Source organism: Anabas testudineus, chromosome 12, assembly GCF_900324465.2.
Source record: "Anabas testudineus chromosome 12, fAnaTes1.2, whole genome shotgun sequence".
Lineage (NCBI taxonomy): Eukaryota > Metazoa > Chordata > Actinopteri > Anabantiformes > Anabantidae > Anabas > Anabas testudineus.
In genome coordinates this window covers 16123432-16141826 of record NC_046621.1, presented here as the reverse complement: position 1 = coordinate 16141826, position 18395 = coordinate 16123432, and the positions used below count along the sequence as shown (strand labels likewise).

At 40.3% G+C, this 18395-nt stretch overlaps 2 protein-coding genes across 2 annotated transcripts in view; one reads left to right on the top strand and one right to left on the bottom strand.

Moving 5' to 3' along the window:
* The window catches only part of rbks (ribokinase), a 32735-nt gene extending 17579 nt beyond the window's left edge, over positions 1 to 15156 (top strand). The window contains exons 7-9 of the mRNA XM_026356000.1: positions 606 to 697; positions 6678 to 6866; positions 14780 to 15156. Of these exons, the coding sequence (XP_026211785.1) occupies positions 606 to 697; positions 6678 to 6866; positions 14780 to 14953 (455 nt within the window). The 3' untranslated portion in view covers positions 14954 to 15156. The remainder of the gene's footprint in view (positions 1 to 605; positions 698 to 6677; positions 6867 to 14779) is intronic.
* Positions 15157 to 15195: 39 nt separating this feature from the next.
* Positions 15196 to 16482, bottom strand: mrpl33 (mitochondrial ribosomal protein L33). The gene is made up of 4 exons (XM_026356001.1): positions 16323 to 16482; positions 15895 to 15913; positions 15688 to 15794; positions 15196 to 15581 (listed from the first exon to the last, which is right to left on the bottom strand). The coding sequence occupies exons 1-4, from the start codon at positions 16342 to 16344 to the stop codon at positions 15532 to 15534; spliced, it is 198 nt and encodes a 65-aa protein (XP_026211786.1). The 5' UTR covers positions 16345 to 16482; the 3' UTR covers positions 15196 to 15531.
* Between the last annotated feature and the right edge of the window lie 1913 nt (positions 16483 to 18395).

Below are 18395 nucleotides of genomic sequence, written 5' to 3'. Positions count from 1 at the left end.
AGAGGATTACTTCTGACAAACACTCTTGCTCTCTCTCCCTGCGCTGCGCTCCTTAACACGCAGAAAGGGTCACAACTAATCTCACCCACACACTGACACACACATGTGGGGTTCTATACCTCACGTTGAATCTCTCACACACACACACACACACACACACACACAAACATGCAATTCTGGAACTGCAGGGGTTACAGCGTACAGGATGTGAGGCCGGTTCTCCTCCAGTGTTCTTTTCTGTGGAAAGCTAATTTAATCGTTCAAAAAGGGTCTCTTTTTATAGAAGCTTATCCACTTGAGCTTTGCCTGTGAGAGCATACCCCAGCGGTAGCCCACTGGCCTTTGTTCCCATTGAAAGTTTAATTAAGGCAGTGCCAGTCCTCGCTTGACAGTGAAGCTTAGCAAATGGAAAAGAAATATCACACAATTGTAAAATGTGTCACTCATTGCCAACGTTGCGTCCTTTTAAAAGCAAGCTAAAGAGCGTAACTGGGTGTATTATTGAGGACAATTATATATTTTTAACTGTTGTTGATGAATGAAGGTGAATAAATATTTGACTCTCTGGTCAATAAAATGGATTACAGTCTGGTTTCTTCTTACAGTAAAGACAATATTCAACCCAGCACCAGCCATTCCTGACTTGGATCCAGATTTCTACAGAGTCTCTGATGTGTTCTGCTGTAATGAGTCTGAGGTGACGTATCTCACACACACACGCGCACGCACCCGCTGACACAGCTCATAGTATTTACCTCAGGAGCATTTTTGCACACATACAGTGCACACACACACACTCATGTGTATAAGATTGCAGAGAGGAAACTGAAACCAGTACAACACAGCAGTACTGTGGGTATTGCACTGACCAGCTTTCCTTCCTCACACACTGAGCGTGCAGTTTAAATGCCGCTGATAACAGATTTACCTTCAAAATTATTTGTCAAGAGCTGTAGCTAGCAAATGTTACCAGCTGGAGTTTCTGATTGTCCCGTATACCTATTTCTGGGCTTTGAAGTTTTGACAACATTTTTAAGCTTCTAATTTGGTAGTGCTGCAACACATACTTATTTACATTTTCTATGTTGCTGTTTTTCTGTGTGAACATTTATCTAGACTAAATTAGTCCTCTGCATGAAGCCATCCTTTACATTTGGAGCAATGGGCAGCCACAGTGCACTGCTGTCCCAACTCCAGTTCCAAATTGCAACAGCTAAGTGCTCGTTTCTATCAGGTGTTGTCATTGTCATTGGTAAAACCGTAAAAGCGGCGTCATCAGGCTGCATAACATTAACTTAGCTACACTTGCTAGCTGGGCTGGTCTTGTTTTTTTATACTAGTAGTCTACTGTACTACTCATATCACTTTTCATGCGAGTTGTGTCACTGGGATGGGCTAGTTTATAATAGCATCTTTTGCTTCAATCCCGTCATTGTTCAACTTACAGATGATGTCATTTTGATGGTGTTTAACCTTCAGTCTAACATCACTTTAAGATGAACTAGTTGGTGACATTCACTGCTACAAGAATGATGTGAGGCACCCAGGCTTATATAGTATTGTATAGATGACGTGTGTATTTTAAGATGTTGTGCTAAAAGATTAAAGCTTAACATATATATATATCACAGGCAAAAAGTCAGCATCCTCACGAGCTGATGGTTGGAATAGATAATGATTGATAGGAATAACAAAACAACAGTGTTCTTATATTGCAATGTAGGCTTAGTTAGTCCTGTTTGCCATCATTGTCATTGCACTTTGTGGTGAAGCCCTCTATATTTGTAGGACATATATATCTATAGTGACAAGTCAGCCTAATCAGAACCAGCCATCATCATTCATGGTTCTGTAGAGTTGCAGCCATTTTATCATTTGCAGGAAATTTCTATCAGAATCAACACCAGTCCATAACTGGGTGTTTGGGTGTTCACTGTGATCCCAAAATGTTTTACGTCACTTGAGTCTCATCTTCTGTATTTTATATACACAGGACATAAGAGAAGAAATGTAGTGAGAGAGGGATTGAGGAAACTCATTTTTAGAAGAAGTACAGGTCATCACCTGAAGTGCCATCGGATTGTGATGATGACAGCACAGCTGGATGAGCTGTGAGTCTGCTAGTGTTAACAGCATTGTATCCTTTGGAGATAATTTACACAGATAATGTGACAGATAATGACAATAAAGGTGCAGTTGCTGCTACTGCCAAGCAGTAGTGTGAGTGTGAATTATCTCTGCATATTTGCTTTAAATAAACAGTTACACAAAGCATCTGTACATTAATTACAGACCAGTATGTTGTGTTAGAGATGTTATGACACCCACACGTACTATCACGTATATACCTTTTGAAGGTGATTCAACTGTACCTTGTGTGTCATGACCCCCGCCAGCACATCAGCAGCCCCAATCTAGCCTTTAGTCATGCGTGTCGACACTGTGGTATGAGAGAATAAATAAGTATTTCTCCACCCTTTAACAGTAAAAACTAGTGTCATGGCATCTTGCGTCTTGACTATCAGGTGATGACAGATGAGCGAAGAGGGCGGAGACAGATGGGAATCGTAGTAAAAACAACAGGGCAGATGTGCTCTGTGCTCCTGAGCTGAATCAGCTGCCCCCTCAGGGTTAAAGTGGATGTGAGTTTGCCTGGGAGCCTGTATTTGATGTGGTGATCCTGGGAGGAGAGACGCTGTAGCCAGGTGTGGGGGACATGAAAGGGAGAGTTAAAGAAAGCTCAGCATGTATTCTTTCTTTTCTTTTTTTTAAAGACTGTCAGGTCATAGAAGTAGAGTCATGTTATACATTATGCACACTGCCGGGGTGGAAAGAGCACTAACATATCGCACACATTGACAGGTGACATACACTTATGAAATTAAAATGCATTCAAAGTAAAAGGCACTGAGCCAGCAGGTATTTTTAGATTAAAAGGACACAATGCACATTCATTATTCTATGATTGAGACTATAGAGCTTCAAAATTCAGTAAATGTTACAGAGTTGGGCTTTTAAAAGAGAAAAACATTTTATATTGGTACATTTAGCTAATGACTGTAATTGAAATATGATTCTGTGCTGTGTGATTGCATTGTTTGATGTTGCATTACTCTCTCTATAACATCTAACTGAACTGAACAGTTGTTTTCCCGCTTTACTAAGTTACAAGCCATGAGAAAAATGGCATTACCCTGCTCAGTTTACATGTGTAATCTAAGTAAATGTATGCAAAGAAAATATAGCAGTGTAAAAAGCTTTGATCATGACGTGTTTATGCAGGAGCCATCTAACTAGTAAAGCCTCTAAAAATAAATATAAAACACAGTTAGTCATTTTCAGGAACAAGGTCTAGTCATCCTGTCAGCGAGAAGAGTTTTTTTCTTTTCTTTTTTTAAATCTAAACACCGTGTAAAGCAAATGTGAGAAAATCCCCATTAAAAAATAAAAATAGCGACGGCACATTGTTTTCTTCCTGCATCCGTATGCCTAAACATATAGATTGTTGCAGATAAACCCACCACAATGTCAACAGCCCACAGGTGCCCACTAGAGAGAGAGAGAGCGGGTGTGTGTGTGTGTGTGTGTGTGTGTGTGTGTGTGTGTGTTATAAGCACACATACTCACGCAGACAGCGAGAGAGACATAATTCAACTTTCTCATATTCTTGTACACAGAGGGAGGTAGATTGATTCTCTGCCCTGGTGCAAAGCTGATGACTAACAAAACGTCTCTTTTTCTCTTTTGGCATCCGAATTGCACCGAGGTGGCTGCGGGCTCTTAAAGCACTGATACACTGCGGTTTATTTTTGAACTGTCCAAGGCTATTGTTCACTCTGACAGATCACAAAAGCAAGAAGGGGGTGGGAGGTGGGGGGGGGGGGGGTGTGATCAGATCCTCAGACCCCTATTCAACACTGCTGTCAGCCAAGCCTCGACCCTCCCATGTGCTGCTACACTGTACTGTAGCTGGCACACATTCTGTACAGGTGTGTGTGTGTGTGTGTGTGTGTGTGTGTGGTCTTTCTGCACCATGCTCAGGCTGAGGGGTAAAGGAGGAAGATGGGGTGGGGGGGTGGGGCTCAAGGATGACAAAGTGCAGGCACTCTTTGATCCTCAGCCCACATACTACGCTGAAGTGCTTTATAGTGAGGGGAATTATCTTTGATGTCCACCTGAGGACCTCACATGCCAAAATGGATCCACATTACTATCATCCAAAGATCTGATACAGATATCACACATGCACACACACACACACACACACACACACACACACAGATGAATTTATTAACAGCAGCACAAAGAATCAAGAAATATATTGTCATTCTCTATGCTAGCATGTTTTTCTTTAAGAGCAGGGGGCTTTTAGACAGGTGATTGCAGCAGAAAATTAAAGAGGGAAGTTCAACCTAAAATATACTTTACAATATGTTTAATGTTTTTTCAGTTTATTAAGAACACATGAAATCACTTTTATTTCTGTTAGTCACATTATAGGGTTTTTTATTCATTATTTTCACAAGTTGGAAGGTGAAAAATATTTTTTCTTTATTAGGATACATTTCATGTATGGTATGTACAGGTATGTATATTATATTTTATAATAATGCATTAATTTACAGCAGGTAATTTATTTTCATTATTTTTATTTCAAAATACTAATACAACCAGGCATTCAGTACATTCAGTGTTTCAATGTTCGTGTCACCTTAACAGTAAGATTTGAGAAGAAAATTTAAAAAACACTAAATACAAAAAAAAACTGCCTTCCTAATTAGAGAAAACATTTATCATCAGATAGCAATTATCATCCATTACACTTTTTAAAATGACTCTGTTGCAATTTTCACAACGATTTCAATTTGCAGTCCTAATAAAGAAAAATTCTAGATTTAAAATTTTTGGCCTTACAGAGCACACATTATGAATCAAAATAGGCTAAATATTATCGAGTGCCTTTATCAGAGCATTGCAACAGTGTTTATGAATTTTTTTTTTTTTTCAGAAATGTAGTGTAGTGTATTAAAATAAATAAACGGTGATGATCAAATGCTGCTTTGATACAGTAATTAATTCTCATCAAAACGGACTGTGAAGTGGTCGTTCCCACAGGATTCCACAAAAAAATCCTTAGGCAAAAAAATGCAGAAGTCCGTTTTGAACTCATGAAAAGATTCATGTTATTTATAAAATATGCTGTGTTACTGTAAATAAAGTCCACTAGACTGACTTTACGTTGCTGTAAATCCTACTGTACGTCGATACAAGACAAAACAGTCAGTGTCAGTGTGCGTCACTGCAGCAGTGTGTCTTTTATGTTCGGTATCGAGCCCAAAGTTTGCTTCTATTCAAGACGCCAGAGATTAAATATTTACATCACTCAATGCTGACTGTAATTATCTAAAATACAGCAAGCCACATTAATACAGTTATGATGAAAAGTATGTGACAATGAGCCAAAATATACACGAACCCCAAAGACTTTGCGTCTTTTTAATATGTAATCAAAAGGAAAAGAAATTGTATGTCTTTGTTTTTATTTTTTTCTCGACACTGTTTAAAATTCATGCCAGTGATGGTAATTAGAAATGATGTTGCAAAGCCGCTCACCATTAAAATGTTAAAATAAGGGGAAATGCTCGCTAACACTAGTTCCATTAATTGCGTGTTAAGTTAATTCAGCGATTTGTATTCTTGGTAATAAACACTGAAACTAGTGCTGAATATATGAGCTGTCAAAAAACAGCATGCTGGGTTTAAAGGAGTGATTCAGCGAGTCACTTTAGGCCTTTGGATTAAAGCACGTTGACCTGAAACTGAGAAAACGATCAAGTAAAGGACAACAACATTTCGTTTGAAACTATATGTGATGCTATTTAATCTCTCCAAGATTGTTGTTACATATATAACTGATAACTACATCATCAAAAGTGCAGCACTGATGATTTCCTATCTGATTTTGTCCAGGCTGCTGCTTAACTCTGTGGGGAACTCTTTGTAAAGTTGCTCAAACATCAGCTGCTTAGTCCGGCTTTGTCACTGTTTAGTCATTTGGAGCCAGATGAACCAGCGCAGTCAGAGGATCTGCTCTTTGAAAATGTTCAGACTGCTGACAGATCCAGCAAATCCTCAACAGGCTCAGTGCATTTTACGAGTCTGGCTGACCGCTGTCAGTGTGTCATTAAGAGCTGACTCACAGCACAACGGTTAAAAGAGACCTGTTAACTATTAAGCAAGCTATAGACGGGTAATAGACTACTAATTATGGATCCCGAGACAATAAATGGTTGCGCTGTTGTAAACTTTTGAGACAAAACTAAAATATTAGTTTTAATTTTGACATTGCTTTGATTGATTTGCTGTGTTGCATGCAGTCCTTGGTAGTGGAGTTTTGACTTTGGGAATTTCCATAATGCTGTTCCTTATTTATCCTCCCCATATCCCACACCATTGCTGGTTTTGCTCTATCTTTAATTTTAATTCCTAACCTCTGATTAACTTCACTCACTGACCTAGAAAAGACAAAAAGAAAAGAAAAAGAAAATGACATATACAGATTGCAATAGTCCCACTATTATCTTCTGCTAAACAAAAAAACGAAGATCTGGTTGTGTACATGGTTATACCTTACAGTGTCTTACCCTCTGCTTCGCTCGGTCTGTCTGCCCGTACAGGCTGAGCTGCTGACTGGTTCCTCTGTAGCTAATGTGGAGGAAGCACATCAGGCCGGTCAGGAGCTGCTGAAGCGAGGCTGTGGGTCGGTCATCATCACGTTGGGACCTCAAGGCTGTGTGGTGCTCAAAGCACAGGAGTCTACTCCAAGACATGTTCCAACTGCCGCGGTCACGGCAGTGGACACTACAGTAAGCATTATACATATGCTTCTACATAATCTGAAAAATATTTTAGAATGATTATGATTTGAGTCCACGAATCAAAAAAAACTTTGGAGAGACGGTGGGTTGGTTTGCCCCCTATTCTGGCCCAGACAAGCATTTCAACAAGTGTTTTTCATCTGGTATCGACATGAAATTGAGACTAGACAGCTATTGAATGGGTTGCCATGAAATTTGTAACATGCATGTTCACCTATATGCAACTTAAAGCTACAGGATGTAACTCTTGTCAAACATTTTTAGTAGAGAAGATGGAAACTCGTGTGCATCACTGGCAAGTATCAATGAGAATGATTCCCACATTTGCATATTGTAGCTTTAACCTGGTACTAGCATGTGACTAAATCAGTCCACCCTGCCTTTCCCAGCACTCAGTCTCTTCTGTACCATCTGCTACATTCCACCATGCACTGCTCAACCCTTCAGGTCATTATCAGATTACATTACATTATAAATAAAAAGCTGCAAAACCTGCAGAGTTAATTGTGTAATAAAATAATCCTTTGATTGGTGAGAAGGTTGAGCCTTGTTCAGAAACTTTGAGAAGCTAATATCTCTGTCAGTCTGGCATCATTGGAAGCATTGACAAAAGCTCTCCTTTACAATAATAAAGGCTTTGGAACATATTTCTCCTAAAAATATTCCAGAAAAAAAAAGGAAAAAATTTACTTTAGTTTTTTCTCTTAAAGCTACATACTGTAGCTTATTTAGAGCAACCATCTAGGTGAAGTTTTGAAGTTTAAAAAAAAACGTAAAGTTTGTTATCAGTTGTGTTTATTTCTATAATGCAACAATAAAAAAATAATAATGCAGCTATATAGATTATCTATAAATAATAAAGTAGTAGTTTATCATGCAAAACGACCACATCTTTGTTAAGCTTTTGCTGTTTTATGTTGTTTTATGTGCTAGTAAATCAATAACTTTTTGATGTGATTGATTTAAAAGTTAAGACATAGAGAATTTTTCTCAGTTTGATTATTTTAACCTTTCAAAAAATAATAGAGAAACAATTAATAACACATTAATAGCACTTTAGTGCAATATAAATTTTCTTCTGTTAGAATTAAAGAGAGAAATCTAGGAAAATGTCACTTTTTATATTTTATATTTTATTATTTTATCGTTTTCCATAATTTATTTCAATTTTGTACTTTAGATTATTATTATTATTATTATTATTATTATTGAAAAAAGAAACACTTTTATCAAAGGTTGTGACTGCTTTTAATTTTTCCACACATTTCATTTCAGTAGGAGGTTAAGGCTGAGAAGCACTCACTATATTAGTAAACGGAGAATGATGCAATCTGGCCCACTCCTCACTGTAACGCTGGAAAGAGCTCATTTTAAAACGTCTATACAGAAACAATGAAGGAAAAAAAAAACTTTCACAGTAAAGCCTCTGATTTCCCATTACTGTTTCAAATCAGTGTACTCTCACACGTAACTTCTCTGGTACATAGCAGATCTGTGCTTTGCTCAACTCGAACAGTTTAAGATCACTGAGGATGTGGTGACCACTGGCTGTTTTCCCCTCCCTGATTGTAATCTTGAATGGAGGCTGGCGTTGCTCGTCTCATTTCACACCGGCCTCTGTGGCTTGTTTTCGTCACCGGAGCTTCGGCTGCGTGTTTGCACTTCCTGTCTCTGAGGGTTTTGTGGGGCCTGTGTTCTACCGACCGTACACGTCATCGCACAGAGGTGTTAATCATCTATGTGCGCTCACCATGTTTGATTAAAGCTTTGTATTGTTTTGTGTAATGGATTATTTTACTGAATAGTTCCTCTAGGGACTTTTACTGTGCTATAAATTCCCCAAACCGGGTCATTGTAGCGTAGTAAAAACTGGAGTGAAGCGGGCTAGATTTAACTAAACCCACATCAGAAGTGAGGCAAAAGCAAAATGTGTGTGTGTGTGTGTGTGTGTGTGTGTGTGTGTGTGTGTGTGTGTGTGTGTGTGTGTGTGTGTGTGTGTGTGTGTGGACTATTGCACCTTCTTATCCCAGGTCACTTCGGCACTTCATGAACAAAGGGCTCTCTTTCTTGAGCGGCATGTGTGACCTCTTTTGTGCCCCCACATTGTTCACACACACACACACACACACAAACACACACACACACACACACACACACATAACTATCCTTATTCACTAATCTTCACTCTCCCCACTTCCCAGTAGCCCCCAGGAGAACTTAACCCCCTGCCACGTCCTTCTCTTTCTCTCCTCTGACTCACCTCTTGGGCCTGCATCAGTCAGCAGAAAGCTCTGTGGTCAGGTCTGCTGCATGCCCCCCCAGCACCCCCCCACCCCTCGCTTAGACACACACAAACACTCTCACCCCACCCCTTCTGTTCTTTGATGGGCCCATAAATTCTGGAGTGTTTAACTCTTTTGGACATCATAATCCTTCTTCCAGTAAGGCCCGGTCTTTCTTTTTTTTACTGGAGAGAGGAAAAAACAACAGGTTGTTATCGAGATCATCATTCTCTGAGTCTGCTCTGGTAACACGAACCTCTTAGTTATGATTACCTCTTCTGTTATTACTGCTTTGATTGTTTTTTTGGCCCCAAGCTTGTTAGAGCCAGGATTTCTCTTGCCGATCCTCTTCGGTTTCGCTGGTTTTCGGTCTGCGAACTCCAGTCGTATTTTCGGCTGTGAGTCTTCGATATCAACACAGTGAGTCATTTGCGGTCTCTTGCTATTTTTCGCCACCGTTCAGCTGGGCGCTGCGGGTGGTGCAGCCCACTACTAATCAGAACGAACTCGCAGTTCACTTTTTTGCTACTGGATGCTTAATTAGCTCAGTTTGATGAATTTAGTTAAATGCTTCCAACTTCCTCTGGTGGAATGTTTCTAATGGGTCAATACAGCTTGGCTAATGAAGGCCCAATATGGCTGCCAAATCATTTAGCTTTCTCAGAACTGTAACAATTTCATCATCTGGTCCTGCAATTATCTGAATAACCCATTCTGCACGGGGCTGAGCAATGATGGACTGAGTCAGGGTTGATAATCTAGATGAATAACAAAGCCAAGTCACTCATCTACTGTGGGTCTCCCTCATCCCTCCCCGTTCATCCATTTGTCTCCCTTTTGTCTTAAATTGAATACAGGCTTCCCTTGCTGAGATCAGAGCCCTGGCTGTTTTGTGTGGACAGTTTAGATGAGACTAAAGCACACACACACACAAACACCCACACCCTGTGTGCGTTTTAGCCCCAGCAGGGCTTGGGTGGCCTTGGTTTCCACTGCTCCGGGAGGTCTGCTGTGTAGGGCGAAAGGTAGACAGTCCCGTCTAAACCAGACATTACAGCTGTATGGTCAAATTATTCCCAGTCCTCTCCTCTGACTGGAGACTTATGAGGACCAATTGCATGTTTCCTTCCTGGAAGCCAAAGGTAAGGGAATACCTCCTGAGCACTGCATTCCTCAACCCTGCAAACTCTGGGTCAACATGACACAATGACAAAACTGCCACATCACCACGTTTTAATGGAACTCACATGCTCCAGCAGCTGCTGTTTAGCAGCCCAGATGTTAGACTAGTCCTCTGCCAGTGCATAGTCATGTCTATCAGTGTTTTACAGAGTGAAAGAGGGCTAAGACAAAGCACTGCAGATGGATCAAAGATGCGACCGGCCTAATTGCTTCAATTAAATGTGTTTTTGATCTATGAATATTTCCCCCTTGTTACTTCAGAGGAGCCGTTCCCCAGCTGTCTTACTGGAAGCTTCCGGACACAGAAGCCACTGTGAGTCATTGCAGCCCCTCAGTTGGTCTTTGCTCTCCCCAGGGTGCCTTTCATTGACAAAGGCTGTAGGCTTCAGGAGCGAACTGCACACGGCTCCATCTGTCATACCAGAATGGAAGTCAAGAACCCAGGAGGCCTCTGGGTGAGAGATACAGTCACAGGTTCTGGAGGCTCAAACAGTTCAGTGGGTGCAGCAGAGTCTGCAGCAACAGCGGGCAGCACTTTCTGAGATCGGCATCTTCTACGGGATTTTAGAGGGATTTTTTTCGTGTGTGTGTTTTTTTTTTTTTGTTTGCTTTTTGTCTGTTTGGTGCTTCGCACTCATTGCTGTGGTGTTTCAGCGCTGCACTTTTCAAAGATCACTTGTCAATCAAAGTGTGTGGGCGCTGCTAGTGCTGTCTTTGTCCTTGGATTTTCTGTTGACGGACCTCTGAGTTTCTGTACGCACTCCTTTGTTTGTTAGTACAGCCATGGCTGTTATTGCTGCCTGTGTTCACTATTCAGCTCTTCTTCTATTTATTCCAAACACATGCCACTCATGATGCTGTCACAAGTGTTTAAAAAAAGGTCACTTCCACAGGGTTTTGTCACTGACAGCCCAACAGATTCAGTACAGCAAAAAGCCTTCAGTGGCTGTAGGTTTGTCACTGTTGTGTTAAACTGACCCAAGTTGAGTCAATAACATAATTACTTTCTAATGTGTCCTACATAAGAAAAAAAATCTCTAAAAAAGTTCACTGGCACTATGATCGCATGCTTTTATTTCAGTTTCTCACTACAAACACATTAAACTGCTCAGAACTTCCCAAACCGCACTCCAGTAATTTGGTGAGCTTCTCACAGACACGTCTGCCATGTTAATTTCCAACTCAAGTCTGAGTGCCAGCAGAGAGCGGGCAGAAGAACAGCACGGAGGTCAAGACTCAGCGGACGGAGTCGACCAGCAAGAGCATCACAGCTCATCCGCGGCAAGCGCTTGTGTCACTTGACTGACAGGCCTCCAGATCTAACCTTCACCAAACTGTGTTGAGGGCAGTGGCAGCCGGGCTGAAGGGGATAGCGCTTGTCAGCCTCGCTGAGCTTCATTCAGTGGATCTAGTAGCGTCACATGCCAGTCTCAGGAACAGAGACGTTGTTAAGAAGACAGGGGAAGGATGAATGCTGGTTCGTACAATCAAGTGAAGAGGAAAGTTAGGTGTGTTTTTTAGTTTACGAGCAGCCAACTTACAGTTAGGTTCACAAATAATGGAGCAAAGATACATATTTTAGAATTTGTCCTCTGTACACCATTTAATTTCAAAGACCTCAAATAGTAATTTTACATTGAGGAACATTATTCTGAAATCATTTGATAATTTGTAGACACAGCGTTTACTTTTATAAGACTCTTTTTCTACCTAATCATGTAACGGACCTGTTGTCCTCCTTGTTAAAATCACTTACTTTTACAGACTTTCATTGTCTTTTTTTGAGACATGTTGCTGCCATCATTTTCTACCTTAGCTTCCTCTTAAAATAATGGGTTCAATATATGGGTTTGTGTAGAGTTATGTGGATTTACATGCCATCCCAACTTGTTTCTAATTCATATTTTGATAAAGTACAGTTAGCCCAGGAATTAGAGCTATTTAAACAGTTAGCAGTAATGACTAGTGATCTGTAACCTATTAACTTTCCAAAGTAACATTCACAGCAGTACTTACTACAGAATAACTTAACTTCAAATTTTTACTCAAATTCTAACCTGTGTCCTCCACTGGTTCAATCTAACTGTAGAAGGTTACAGTTAAGCTGTGTGGAAAATATATTTTAGTTTAATTGTATAATGTAGTGTTTTGTAAAGATAAGTTATAAAGATGGTTCATCATGTAGTTTAATCCAGTAAACAAATCCATTCTATTCCTTAAATATTTATTTTAAGAGGAATCATTGTTCTACTGCACATATTGTCACATAAACAATGAAAATTTTAATCATAAAATAAGAATAAGCTTCCTTTTATTGGTAACTATCTGTGGCTGTGTTTTCAAATCATGACAAGTAAAATATTGTGGGAAAAGATGAGTGATGAAATCATTTTAAAGTCTTGGGAAAACATTGAACTGTAACAGGTGAGGTAACCAATGAGCCAATACCATGCCTTAGTGGTTGAAGGTAGGTTCTATTTTTAACATGAAATTGATGTTGTTTTAAGTCTCAGCCAAAATTGGATTATTTTGCTTTTGGCAGATTTAGCCCTAAATACTAGTATTAGTTTTTAGAAACCTGTTTCGACGCCACCCTATTGTAGTCTGCGCAGACAAAGCTTGTTTGTTTCAGGGATTTGGTTCTAGATTAGCTGAGTCGACAGGCGATTTACAGCGTAGAAGAAAAATGAAGAGTCATAATAATAACGACGTGGATGTGACTGGAAAGACTCAGGTGTTGTTTTTCTCTGTCGGCCATCTATTCCTCAGCATCAGCTCCCATTCTAGAGTGGTTTCATGACTTCAGCCATGAGAACTGGGAGATGTCCAGATGGACTTCTTCAGGAAAGCCTTCTTTCCACATGCTGGCTATATTGTAGGCCGACCCAGCTACCAGACAGAAGACATAAACACGCCGTGGCTTCAAACGTACAAATCCACCGGGCCTGTTAAATGTTTCTGCTCTGATCTCACTCTTTCCAGCATCTCTCTAGTCCAGGAGACACAGCAGTGGTGTGCACTGGAGAGGGGGTGCGACGGTGGCCTTTGCAAATGTCAAATCAGACCACTTTGTTTTTCTTCAGACGTTGCTTGTATCTATCATGTGGTTCAGTAAAGAATGCGTTAGATGACACCACTTTAGGTGCTAGTGACAAGTCTGCGTTGTGTGTGTCCTCCAGGTGCCCACGGGCCAGGTTTAGCCCCTCTCTGTTCCTAGTGGCCTTGTCTGTCCAGTTGGGGTCAAGGTTGAGGTGTTTGTTTTAACCCCCACCCCCCCACCACCACCTTCCGTCACTGAACTATCCCTACACAGCCTTTGCTCTGACATGGGATTTGCTTTGAGGTTGGAGGGTGAGGGGTGGGGGTGTGAGGGCAGGAGGACATGGGAGGTACAGAGGTGCTCAGAAGAGAGAGTGCAGTGAACTCTTTACAGAGCCGAAGTGATGAGTAATGGAGCGGGCTTGTGAGAACCAGCATCAGAAGGGGGGGCATTTGTGGTTAAACATGAGCGTGTCGCCACATACCATTGTGCCTTTTCCCATCAGCGAACCCTCCCTCCCTCTCCTTCCCCGGCATCCCGTCCCAGCCAACCCCCCTCCAGGGCGTAGACAGCACATTCCATCTCTATCAATAGATGAGGAGGGAAAGAATGATTTATCTGTTCATACACACAGCCAAAACCAGAGCTGTTGGCAGTTATGGTGAAGCCACTGACGGGTGATGAAAGCACCCATGTGCTACTCAGCTGACTTTTTTTTGGAACCATAGAGTGTTGTTTGAGAGAAAATCATTAAATTAGTTCACTTGCTCATTAGCCATAATTAGGCAAATATACATAAATATACAGTACAATGTTTTATTTTGTCAGTCATTTAAACAGATAATCCACTTGCTTTATCACTTTTTCTCCCTTCTTGTGTTTGCAGCTTCAACTTTTCTGTTTTCCAAATATTTAAGAAAACTGTTCCAATCATACCACATTTATGAAATTTCACAAAGAGCAGTGTGGATGTGATTATTGCCCATAATCCAGATGTTTCTCTGCAAGTGTTGAGTGAAACACACTGCAACACATGGCCAAACTTCAGAAGCTTGTTCCAAACTGTTTTAGGCAGCAGTACCAGACCTGGACCAACAGCTGACAAAAGCCACAGCGCCCCCTACTGTTCACAGTTTTCAGTGTAAAAATTAATCTTTCCCTCATTTGTACTGAGTGATGCTATCATTTTAAAAACTAAAACATTCTTAAAACATGAAGCTTTCTGAAAACGGATTCTTTTTATGGAGGCTTGTCATTTGTTTGTCCTACCCATCACATCACTGCAGGCTGCTCACTTTCTGCTGAGTACAACACATGCTTGTGCAGGTCCTCAGTGGAACCGTTTGCACCACAGGTGAATTTTAATAAAGCATCATTGTAATATTGTTTCTTCCCAGGGTGCTGGAGACAGCTTTATTGGAGCACTGGCATTTTACATGGCTCACTATCCCACGATGCCTCTGGAGGAAATGGCCCGCAGGTCCAATCAGGTGGCGGGAATAAGCGTGCAGGCTGCTGGCACACAGACCTCGTACCCTTACAAAAAAGACCTACCTCCAGAACTGTTCTGAAAGCAGCACATCAGCAGGTGGAACTGGACTACGAGTTTTATAATTGAACACTGAATTGTCTTATGAAATGTTTTTTGAGTAATGCAGGATAATCGGTGATGATGTAACAAATGTTATTGTAATGTAAAGTGGACCATGACTTTAACTTCAATTTGTCAATATAACGCAGAAATGCTAAGGGGACAACACCGCTGCTAACAACAGATCAGTATCAGTTTGTGTCACATTTTTATCCATTTCAGTTTCCAAGCTTCAACAGCACATAGCCGACTTCGTTTATTTAAATAAGCCAAATAGATCATGCTACAAATGTAGGTTCTACAACACTTGACTGAATCATAATCAGCATAGAGCTGAAGAGCTTTAGATCAACACAGTAGTGATGGCCTCAGTAAAGTGTTGGTAGCACAGACACAGACAGAGAGTAAACACGTTCTGAAAAATCCCAGAAGTCTTCTGAACACGTCAGCTAGCCAGTCAGAAGTGCTGATTGACGAATACCTAGTAGAATCCACGGCCACATACAAATTGTCCATTTAAACCTTACAGGTTTATGTTGTCCATATTTTGGTGTCCTGTTAAATTGATCTGATCTTCCTCTTCTCAAAGAACAGGACATGCTTGTTCACTGCAAAGACAAAAACACACAGATTTTAAGCATGTGGCAGATCTATTTAGACACAACCTGTGGAGAGCAGGGTTGGTCTGATCACTGCTGGTCAGTCACAACTTACCAAATGGATCATGTTTGCGCAGCACCAGTTTGTCTCTGAGACGGTTCCTCTTTGTGTTGAAGAAGTAGCCTGTCCCTGCAGCGCTCATCATCTGCACCAGGACGGTCCTGGCAGGAGACATTTGTCAACATTAATGAGACTTTTCACAGATTTAAGACATTACTGGTGATATAACATAACATGACATGTTCACTGACTTTTACTTACTTAGATTTTGCCTTGGCCACTGGCACATGAAAAAGAACAGAGCACGAGTGTGTGAATGACGCAAAATAACACAAATGAGCAGATTAAATACAGTTAATAGTGTTCTTTAGAAAAAACAAGGCTATGTTTTAGCTAGTAGCACAAGCTAACCGCTAAATACATAACTATACCGTCACAACATTAGAAACTCTGAACATGTTAGAACAAAAGCACCACAACATTTAGATAAATAACGTAAACAGAAGCTAAAAAAACCGGAAATGTAACGTAAATACTGGCTAACGCTGAACTATTAGCCGCCATACTTAACTAACTGCTAAGTTAAAGCTAATGGTCTGTTCATTTAACGCTAGCTGCCTCCGTGACAGCCTCGCATATGCATGTACGGACTTCTCTGAATGACAACATACAGTGACTAAAATACTCACAGTTTACAGTAGTGAGGAACATTTTTGTTTACTAACTAAATCAGCAGTCGTCCACACTGCACATCAGTGCTAGCCACGGTAAGTCACATTGAGGATTCTGAACATCCGGTGTCACAACACTTCCGGGTCATCTTAAAGGTATAGTTCACCAAAACGCCACCATATTTATATATTTTAATATGTTTTTATATTCAAGATTTATAGGACAGCGGTATTTAATAACACCAAAATAGCCATGTTGAAATTACTTTACCATACAAGACTGGATGAAGTTTGGCTTCAGATTTTTAATCTCAAGTGGCTTAAATAACTATTGACAGCATAACACTGTCCAAAGAAAGAGAAGACTTTTATTGTGCAGCCCTGCACTGATGCCCCTAGAATTTACCCTCTTACCAAACTCTGTACAAATTTCTAAAGATTACAAAAAATCTATTGCATATCATTAATTTCTTTAACCAATCAATTATACTCAGTGGTGGAAGAACCACTCACACATTTTAATTTCATGATCATTTGTATTATGTCATCAGGTTTTAATTGTTTGTGAATTAATGTGTACATCAATATTGCCGCTGGTAAAGGCAGTGACAGTAATTGCAGAAAGTTATTTACTCAGCAATCAGAGGTAGACCAAAATCTGACAGTTAATGAGTCAAACAATATATTCAGACTACTTAGTCGACATTAGGGTAAAATAACTTACCAAAAAAAAAAACAAGGAAATAAGAGGAGGTTGGTGGGCAGTGAAGATGCTTTACACTGGGACAGCTTTAAACAAGGATTTTAATAAATAGTAGAATAAGCTTGTGTTAAGAGAAGGTCAGACTGAATTGCAGTGGTGGATAAATGTGATTAAAAATAGCAGCACTGCCCGTGGTTTTTCTTTTGAGTGTTCTTTTTACCTGTTTTCCAATTTCCGGCTTGTTCAACCTAACAAGCTGCTTTCCACAGCGTACTCTTATCACTTATTTGTACAGTAAATTCAGCTATTCTCACCTATGTCTGAGCCTTAGGCTGAGTGTAAGAGTGGGTGGGCTACAACTATATGCACATAATTGCTCTTGTCTTTAGGGATACAGTAGGCAGTATGTAGCAGCAGGGAGATGTAGCGTCACACAAGTACAAACATGGGTCTCAAAGGACTTCACTGTGCACGTGAGCTGTCTTTTTTTGTTCCATAACAACAAGACATCATCATCTTTACACAGATTATGTTTATTTTCCAGAATACAGCGAGTTGAAGTGTAGCTAAACAAGCAAAGGAGAACATAATTTGCCATTTTATGGAGCATTTAACATTTATTTTAACATTCTTCTAATTTTAAAGTAGGGCTAATTTAATTGGCACGATCATGGAAAGTCTGGAGACTCCATGGCTGGACATCAAATGAGACCACGCAAGAGGTGTGGTTCTGGTACATCCTCTATAAATATGTTTCAGGAAACCACTCATGTCTTTGAAGCAGAAGGAAAGACGGGGGATGGATATGAGATCTGTCTTCTGCTGGATATCTGAGAAGGGCCTGTGTATTATTGTAGGACAAAAAAGCACCGTTTTTGGAGTTAAGGACATTTTAGAGTTTTTTAAATTCACCAGCCTTAAAACCCTGATCAGTGGTCTGCTAAAGAGCCTATTTGTTTTTTGCAGAGAAATATTGAATCCGACCTTTGACAGGACGTCATATTCAGCTAGATTTCTATTTTTAAAAAGTCCTGTTGTTCATTCTTGACTAAATGTACTCTGTTTCACTCATTCATTTCATTTCAAAGTGAAATTTTGACACATGGTCTGTGTATATTTTAGTTGAACTGGGTAAATTGCATGTAAGAGGGACTAAAATAAGTCTGTGCAGTGATTTTATCTGATTATGTGACTGAAGGCCAATTTGGACACCGACCTGAATGATAGCTGTGACAGGGTGAAATCTCAGCCACCTGAGGAAGGAGTAGAAATGCTCTTCAAATCACAGCTTTTTTACCTCTAGAAAAAGAATGGCACTTCTTGTCTGCCCATTGCTACATACCTGGTCTTTTTATATCTTCTTTATGCCTATACACAAACCTCATCTG

Excerpts from the sequence above, each read along its gene's own strand:
- mrpl33 (XM_026356001.1), bottom strand. The coding sequence starts at position 16,344 with ATGTTCCTCACTACTGTAAACT. Across the intron at positions 15,582-15,687 it reads GCGCAAACATGATCCATTTG|TGAACAAGCATGTCCTGTTC; the intron begins GTAAGTTGTGAC and ends TTGTCTTTGCAG.